This window comes from Camellia sinensis, chromosome 8, assembly GCF_055761805.1.
Source record: "Camellia sinensis isolate YWXY chromosome 8, ASM5576180v1, whole genome shotgun sequence".
NCBI classification, from domain to species: Eukaryota; Viridiplantae; Streptophyta; class Magnoliopsida; order Ericales; family Theaceae; genus Camellia; species Camellia sinensis.
The window spans coordinates 160,883,033-160,892,244 of record NC_138968.1 but is presented as its reverse complement, the minus strand read 5'-3'; the positions used below and the strand labels follow the sequence as shown (position 1 = coordinate 160,892,244).

Below are 9,212 nucleotides of genomic sequence, written 5' to 3'. Positions count from 1 at the left end.
ACCATCTCTCAGTGGCCGTAGGCTACGTTTCGTGGTCGTAGGCCATTTTTTTTCCTGTTTGGAGCCTGGTTTCTAATTTTCGGAGCCGTCGGCCGTGTGCCTTGGTTCGGGACCACTTAACTACCTCCGTTTACTCCAATTTTTGGCACACACCTTATTTCCTCCCTTTAGAGGAACACTGTGGCCCGGGAGACCACCTTCGTGGTCATACGCCGCTTCCGGTGCCTAACAGCCTGTTTTCGGGGCCCCAAATCGCGCATTTTGGCCCCCAAACCTTCGTTTTGCATCCGTTTTGGTCCATTTTTGGTAGGGACCCTATTTTCATTATTAGGGAGGTGATAGGATGGTGGCCGGCCACTTATTCCCTTGAAAAGCCAATTTTCTCATTTTCTCTCTCCAAAAGCTGGTTTTTTTGACAGAAAGCTGGTTTTTCCTACTTTTGAGCCATATTTTCTGGCTTTTCATACCACCATTGTGATCTACTCATTTGGGAGGCCACCTTTCTGGGTAGGCCGACCAGTAATTTTTCTCGAACCTTTTGACCCCTAGTAGGCCGACCAGGGGGAGTGGCCGGCCGGCCACTTGAACTGGCCGGCCTGCTTATTGTTTTTTCCCTCTTTGAGTGTAATCCAGCTGTGCCAGCTGGAGATCATTTGGTGCATCCTCCATACACGTGTATGGAGAATATTTGAAGCTTCCAAGAGAAGCTTTGGCCTCTCTTCTCTATAAGAGAGGCCCTCCTTTCATCTCAGCTGGTTAGACACTTTTGCTTAAGGCTCATCACCTCCCACCTCCATTGCTACTATTCCAAGCTCCAAAACCCAAACTTCCTTGGTCCACTTACACTACAACCCATAACACCACACCACCATCATCCATTCCAGCCCCTTGGAAGTCATTTGCAGAGGTTGAAAGCTCATTTCCTTGGACCAAAGGCTGTTGGAAAGTTGGGCTACAAGGGTAAGCTCCTATTCTCCCTATTTTTGTACTATTTTGTTCTATATCTTAGCCCCTTTTGCTTACATTTTTGGGCTTCGTCCTGAACTAAAAAAAGTCTTATTTTGAGCTTATATTCATGTTTGATTAAGGAATTTTCTCTGTTTGAAGTCTTCTACTCCCCCTTTGTGCTTTATCCCTCTTTTGGGGCTTATTTTGAATGATATATTAGCCCTATTTTTGAGCATTTCTGGGCTTCAATCCAAACTATGAAGTACCTTATTTTGAGCCCCTCTTCAACTTTGTTGAAGGGCTCTTTACTATTTGAGGCCATTTATTGCCCCTTTCCCTTTATCTCTCTTTTAGGGATATTTTTGCATCATATTTTAGCCTTACTTGTGAGCATATTCGAGATTTGCCATAAACTGTAAAGTATCTTTTTTGAGCCCCTCTTCAACTTTGTTGAAAGGCTCTTTGCTGTTTGAGGCCTTTTGCTGCCCTGTTTGTTCAATCTCTCTTTTAGGGTTGTTTTTGCATGATACATTAGCCTTATTTGTGAGCCATTTTAGACCTCGACCTAAACTGAAAAAAATCTTGTTTTGATATCATCTTTATTTTTGATTAAGGTCTATTCTCTGTTTGGGGTCATCTTTCCCTATGCATGCTTCATTCCTTCATGACTAAGGCTATACATTAGAGCACTTGCATTGGCCATGGTTTGGCCTCTTAGCCACTGAAATTTAGTGGATTTTTAGTGGCTTTGACACATTTTTGAGGGCCAAAATTAGAGGGGGGTGACCCCCTCTCTCCTTGTCTTGTTTGGGGATCTTTTAGGCCTTTCAAAGGGACCCTATTTTGTATGCATCGAAGTTACTTTCCAGGCCTCATTCTGAGGGTTTTGAGGTCTACCTTGGCTCTGTCTGAGGCCCATTTCACCATATTTTAGGTCTATGTTGCATGTGTAGACCAATCCCATTCAAGGCACTTCAAAGAGGCCTTTCTTTGCATGTTCCCTAGACAAATTTCAGGGTCAATTTGGTGAGTTTTAGGGATTTCATAATCCATTTCTAGAGTTGGTTTTGCCATGCTAAGTGTCTATGTTGTATGTGCTTAATAACCCCTTGTTTGGCCCTCTAAAGGAGCCCCTCATTTTTGCACATGTTGGCTGCATTTCAGTGATTATTTGGACATATTTTGGCATGTTTTATTCACTGATTTTTTCTGGTTTGGTGAGATTTCATATGCTTCATATGCATGCCATGTAAACCATGTTTGCTAGTCAAAGTTGCATGCTATTTTAGTCCATCATGCTAGCATCTTTTGGTCATTCTTTGAACTATAAATGTTCGTGTTTTGGGACTACCTTGGCTCTGTCTTTGTGCTTCATGGTCAAATAATGCATGCTTTGTATAGCTACAAGTCAATACATGTGCCTAGTTTTGAGTTTCGGGGCTTACGCCATGCATCGGGTGCCATGTTTGCATGATTCGGGACCATTTAGCATTATGTTTCAGTGCTGAAAATTACATGTTTGAATGCCATGCTTCATCCTTGCCATGCTTTGGTAGAGTGGTATTTTATGCCTTAGGTTCGGTCCTCAGTTTGCGTGCATGTGTGCACGCATTTCGGTCATCTCATTTTCATCTTATGGCCCCTGATGTGAGTGTGGCTGAGGTCCAGTCATGTTGGTGTAAGTCCATTATGCATTGTGTATGCCTTTTCAATTCATAGCATTGCGTATGCTAGGTTGTATGTTAGAGCTTTGTGTGTGCCATGTTACATCGAGCATTGTGTATGCCATTTCATAGCATTGCTTATGCTAGGTTGTATGTTAGTCGCATTGTGTATGCCATCTCATTTGCATTGTGTTTGGGATAGGAGTTAGCCCAAGCACGGGAAACGAGGGACGTTTCATACTCCGAGTGACGGAACGTGTCTCAATTCCCGGTCGCCGACACTCCGGATTACCCATGATAAAGTCTAGGTCTTGTTGTGTTTTCATGTGCATTCATTTCACATCGAGTCGTGCAATTCGACTCCTCGGCCATCATGCATCAAGATGCGTGATTGGTGGCACGAGGATCGAGGACTACACTCCTTGAAGAGTAGTCATGCATACATATGTGAAATATTTTGCCATGCCCCTTTGTTGCTCTCTGTTGCAATAAATCAGAAATCAGCGGCCTTCTGGAGCGTTGCGCAATCTTTCGAAAACAATTGCAAACAGAGGCAAACCGGGGCATCGCAATGAATTTCCGCGCCAGGCAACTCAAGCATGCATCTCCCATCATTCGGAACAGTGCTGAGGCAGTCCATAGGCTTACATGCTAGTTTATCGCTTTCCTAGTTAATTTGTTAATTAATTAGGGTTTTGTAATATTTAATTATTCATTCGGACTATATTATTCTTTCGGACCCTCCGAGTGAGGGCACAATTGTAATAAGTGTGCATGTGTGTGATGTATGTCTTCTAACCCCACGTCTTTTTCCTTTTATTTACCAGCTTATGATGGTTAGATTAGGGCATGTTTCAATTAGCATACAGTATGATAGCATGTTTGCATCATTCATCTGTCTTACATGCACTGGGCTCAGCGGATCATACTAACTACATTTGTACTTCAAATTCCAAATTGAATATATGCTAGCTGTAGCATCATCATATGCCATGTTTAGAATAGCCGAGCCTATCTTAGTTGCATTTTGCATGTGTTGCATTAGGCATTTCAGCATAGTTAGGATCATGCATTGATTTCTAACATAGTTTCTGTTTTGGCTTGGAGTACTAGGTAAGCTTTTATACTTTAGCATCCTTGCATGTGTGTGAGTGACTACCATGATAGCATGCTTACCATGACGCTATGTGCTTATGTGATATAACTGCCTGAATGCCTGTGGGTGAAGGTTGGGTTATTTGGATTGGAACAATTCATCAATTGTGAGTTTTAAGCCCACTAGATAGTGGCAAAATCATATTTTCTAAGCCCACCTGAGGGTGGCAAATCCACGTCTTAGCCTACTTGCGGGTAGCACCATCAAACCATTTTCAAAAACAAACATGAAATGTTTTATTCCAATTCAGGCGATCCAGTCTATACTTGTATGATGTGCGGATCACATAGTAAATCTAGGCTAATAACCGGAATAAGAACGCATAATGTTTTCAAAACCCGATATCATGGTTAGTAGAGGTCGATCTTTGATCGGGCGAGCGGGGGTGCTCACGAAGTGACCTTTCCCAATCGTACCCAAGTTCCCGAGCCGAGGCAACTTTGGTGATGACGGACACGTGGCCTTAGACAACGAGTCAGGGTTTCCTAAATTTTTCCAAAATAAAATATTTAGGTGGCGACTCTGTATCTGGCAAAGCAGTCCATGTTTGGCATTTCTTTCAAAAAATCTGTTTTCAAAAACGATTTGCCGAATTTGGACTCTTTGATGATTTTATCGGTCTTGCATTGCACTCTGCGAGATTAGATACATGACCGTGACATTGAGTCCTGAACTGTAGTGAGCCCAAATGAACAAAACGGAGGGGGGGGATTTCCTCCCGGGATGTTCGGGGACGTCTACAGATACGTATATCCATTGGATGGGACGACAACATAGAGTTCTTGAAAGTTCCTGGGGTTTTTTATTAGTGGCATAAAACATGGAGTTAAGTAGAATTAATGTCTTTTCGTATTTGCTGTCAGCAATTACTCAATTAAACTATATATGACAGATTTGTGTATGAGTAATTTTGTATAAAAAAATGTCCACGGAACTTCATAAACAGGGATTCACCAATTGGTGTTCTCCCTTTATATACTAGTATTTAGTATAGATATAATGAGGTATTGTTTGTACCCTTTTTGGTTTGAGGAGTGCAAACAGGTATCAAGGAATTATGAAATGGAATTGTCTGCCTTAAGTAATTCTGGTTATCTTCCCTGGCATTGACATATTATTTTGGTCTTGCAGACATCCAAATTGTGAGACAAGGAAGTGGATAGTTTTGGGGGAAATAATGGTTGGTATATTTGTGGAGCAAGATATTTCCGTTGAAACTGAATTGGCATGTGATTATAATGTTGAATGGCATGGCGGTGCTAAGGTTCGATGTCAGCGTTGGGCACCTAACTGTTCTAAATTTCTCGAGGCAAAGTCTCCTACTTTTCTGGTGAGTTCAAAGTGATAACTTTTGAAGTCTATATTTGAAGATACATTAACATCTCATTTGACATTCATTCTCCTGATGGAACTTGAGTGATGAGAAAAAAAGAAAAAAAAAACTGAAAATGAATTTATGCAAACTATTAAAAGGCAGCTGTTTATACTAAAGGTAATTATTTTGTATATTCGTTTATTCACCTCATCTCGCAGTAAACTCATTGTCCTTTTTTTTAATGTTTTTCCGTTTCTTTAACAGGTGCATAATCATGTGTTGGAAGACGGTGATGAAAGGCAATGGGTTATGCATTTATTACTCAAAATTTATAGGCAGTTATATCATTTGAAAATACGAGAATTGAGATTTAGAAATTGTATTCAATGTCCCTCTGCCCTTTTCCTCAATAGTTATATTATTTTTAGTATTTGAGTCGACCAATCATCGAATGAACAAACTATAGAATTTGAAACACACGTAAAAAACGCGAACATACTAAACTCAGCAAAGGTTTTGTCACTGGGTTAAGTATAAGAACCTGATACACACATTTGAATGCTATGAGGATTATAATTCAGAAATGTTAAGAACGCTTTTGTACCAAAATTTAAGTATGCTAATTGATTGTCTATGAGTGTGGAAGATTTTGTTTTATACTTTTCTAGCTGCGAAAAAAAAAGTTTGTTTCATGTCTTTATTACTACAAATTTGTGACCATTAACTTGTACTTGCAAAGATTCAGACACAGCAATGACATGGAAAACTGGCTTTTACATCCCATGAGGGAGAGCAACCTGCAAGTATTTGCCCTTGTTTCTATATGGATTTCAAGAAAAGTAGGTTATCATACTTTGTTTATCATAAGCTTTCATCATTAGGGTGTAGTCTTGTATTTCTTACTAAATTAATGGGTTGCAGATGCATGATTCTCATCCCTTATCTGTAAAATGTTTGAAATCTTTGGGAGACAAGATGATTAAGGAGCAACATTTTACAACTCGTGATTTCTTGGAATCAGTAAGCTAAATTTCTGTAACTCCTTTAAAAGAAAACTTCGTCTCTATATTTTCCATTGTTGTGGTTAATGAAGATATTCTGCAGGAGGTGGTCCTAATGCAGGTAAATCCCATAGAACTATGGTGGATGGTTGCATTTGTCAACTTCAACTGAGATGTTTTTCTACTCTTTCTCTTTTTCTTGAAAGGTATTGGATTTTGAGATTGGTACATCTAATATTGCTTTTAAATTCCTCAAGGAGCTTTTCATTCAGTTCAAGTGAATTTTTTTTTTCTTTTTTTGGGTGTCATCATTATAAAATATGTTGGCAATCGTAAGGTTAGAGTTTAGATCGGTTTACTGTTTATTCTAATGGGTCACGAATTCTGTCTTATATGAATTTAGGGGAATTGCAACGGTTGGGAAACTTGTAAACTTTGAAGCATGCAAGGATATCATGGATCTTCTCTATGAAAAGGATCAGACATCAGCTCTTTATAATTCTCCCAAATATCTTGCTGCATTAATACTAGCATGTGCATTTACATTTCTTATTTCTAATTTACTAGGCTTGGTTTGGGAAGTAGGTTGGCTTTTTGGCTTTTTGGCTTTTTTGGCTATTTTAGCCTGGGCTAAAAAGCTTGGTTTGGGAAGGGCTTTTTGGCTTTTTGGCTTTTTTGACTTTTTTTGTGAGAGAAGAATGTAATGATTATAGGTTGGATGTGATGTTTTGTTTGTTATGGCTAAAATAGCCTATTTTGTTTTTTGTGGCTAAAATAGCCAAAAAAGCCTGAAAACCATCTTGCCAAACAGAGGCTAATTCAGAAATGTTGCACCTGCTATGTCTTTTTACTTTGTAATAGTTTTGGATCTTTTGCAGGTTGCTTCATATGTTATCACAGTTCCAAAACAGAGATGGGAGTTTTCTGTTCTTCCTTGGGGTAATATTTCTGTACTCGAAATTTCTCCGGTCGCCTCTTCTATTTGATCTACAGTTATCATTTTGTGTTTCTATGGTTATGCCAAAAAAATAAGATGTTATGCACAATCAAAAACACTAATACCAATTATTATGTGCCGTTTTATTCTGATTAGAAAACTACTAACCACCAACTAAATCTGTATTACAGAAAAGTGATTTACTTGAGGTTTTTGTATAGCTTAGATTTTTCACAACTGTGTTTATACAGTTGTTTTAGACTAATAGTCATCAATAGATCACTCATTTGGTTTATCATTCTGTAGCCAGCTTCACCTATCACCCTTGGAAAGGAAATTGCAATTCTTGCTGTCAGATTAAGCAGGGAAAGACGAAATATTTCTCAAGTTGAGATAATGGGGAAGTTTGCCGGTGCAGTTAGAAATTACAATGCACATCTTGTTGCATACCCTGATATTGAATGGCCTCAAATTGCAGAGGAGTTCGTGAAATCTCTTGGATTAAGTTTCAATCCCTATGTGACTCAGGCATGTTCCATTCACAAGATTTCTTCTCACTTAAGTTTTATTAGGTTTCTCCATAATTCTTCACAGACCAGAGTAATTTTTAAAAGTTTTATCAGCAAGTTCTAAGTTAACAATCAGTAACCACGTTTTGATGGATCCTTTTGATATGCTATCTATTGGCTCGTAGAGACCCACCATGCACTACACGGCTGCTCTATGTACAAAGCTAGAGAAGTCGGTAGTCTTTATTACCTATTAGTTACTCATTAGTGAACTTTCTTCCGAATTTTTATCCCGTCCTTGCTCCTTATTGTTTTTATCTAACAATTAATTCATCCATATTAAACTGTGATAGAGGACATCACTTATATGTGTTCCTTGAAAATTTTGAATTCGGTTCATTATCTTCTAGCTAATGCTTTCATAGTTTAACCATGTTATGCAAGTTAGTTGCTGCTCCAGATTATCAATGTGATAATTTGAACCACTGTTCTAAAAATCTTTTTAAAAATAGAATGATTTTTGAATGAAACTTACAGAGGGCTTATGATGCAAGCATATTCATGCATATTTACCTGATCTAATTTAATACAATTTGAACATGTTATGCAGATCGAAACTCATGACTATATGGCAAAACTTTTCCATGCAATTATCCAGTTTAACATCTTAATTGATTTTGATAGGGACATGTGGGGCTACGTATCTTTAGGTTACTTCAAGCAGGTGAACTTTCTGATATATTTGTGAATATGTTGCTACTGGTTTTCCTTTGCTAGTGCTTATGTTTTTTCAAGTTCAAATGTCAAGCAGATAACTAAGGCAGGTGAGATTGGGTCCTCGACTATGCCTCATAAAGTAAATCCCATTGATTTTGAAAATAGTGAGGGCAATCTTGGGAAGGCTAATGGAGGTCTATCCCATTTAAGCATAAAATTACCTATTTCTCGTTGGCAAGTAGAACTCTCTCTCTCTCTCTCTCTCTCTCTCTCTCTCTCTGACTTCTTTGCAAAGATATATGAAAGCTCCATTTTGAGTAAACATTGATTGGTAGTTTTTAGGCACCAAAAGTGCAGAATGTAAGATTATGTCACTGGGCAATTATGATTTTCTTTGCAGAATGTAATAGTTTTGGTCATCTAATTTTAGTGGTGATAGAGTGAGACATGCTAGAAAGCATACTCAGCCAAATATAGTTTTTTTTTTTATTTTATATATTTTATAAAATTTAAAAGCATACTCAGCCAAAGGGATTTGTTTGGGCACAAATGAAACTGCTGCCTATAGGTAAATGTTATAGTTTTTTTTCATGGGTTGGAATTAGGTGCATGCATGTTATTTTGTAGATAATAAAAGTAAATGGTGATTTTTGTGGGGCTTAATAAAAGTAAATGGTCATTGGCTAATAAAAGAATGCTGATTAAAGTTTGAAGGATATTTTGTGGGGCTTTTTTCACTCCTGCCCAAGCCATAGAAGAGACTACCATGTTTTTTCACTCCTGTTCATGAACTTCTTTAATTAGCTCATTGCTGAGGTCTTGAAAGTATATAACTCAATGATTTTTTCCTTGTGTTGATTACAGGACAACTTGCTCGGGAAGTTTACGAGAACATTAGGAGAAGCTTCTTGTTTGAGAATTCAGAGAGATTTTTGTATTCATCTTGCTAGGAAAGCTTATAAGGA

General features: G+C 38.4%; 1 protein-coding gene across 1 annotated transcript; it reads left to right on the top strand.

The window, feature by feature from the left end:
* Window positions 1-6,414: 6,414 nt before the first annotated feature.
* LOC114278214 (uncharacterized) lies at window positions 6,415-8,704 on the top strand. Its single transcript, XM_082881892.1, has 4 exons — window positions 6,415-6,618; window positions 6,963-7,023; window positions 8,215-8,254; window positions 8,342-8,704. The coding sequence occupies exons 1-4, from the start codon at window positions 6,540-6,542 to the stop codon at window positions 8,573-8,575; spliced, it is 414 nt and encodes a 137-aa protein (XP_082738018.1). The 5' UTR covers window positions 6,415-6,539; the 3' UTR covers window positions 8,576-8,704.
* The last annotated feature ends 508 nt before the right edge of the window (window positions 8,705-9,212 follow it).

What these genes read in the sequence shown, in the direction of transcription:
- LOC114278214 (XM_082881892.1), top strand. Translation starts at nt 6,540, where the DNA reads ATGGATCTTCTCTATGAAAAGGATCAGACATCAGCTCTTTATAATTCT. An exon ending in GTTTTCTGTTCTTCCTTGGG is followed by an intron (nt 7,024 to 8,214) that starts GTAATATTTCTG and finishes TGATTTTGATAG; the next exon opens with GGACATGTGGGGCTACGTAT. An exon ending in CTTTAGGTTACTTCAAGCAG is followed by an intron (nt 8,255 to 8,341) that starts GTGAACTTTCTG and finishes AATGTCAAGCAG; the next exon opens with ATAACTAAGGCAGGTGAGAT.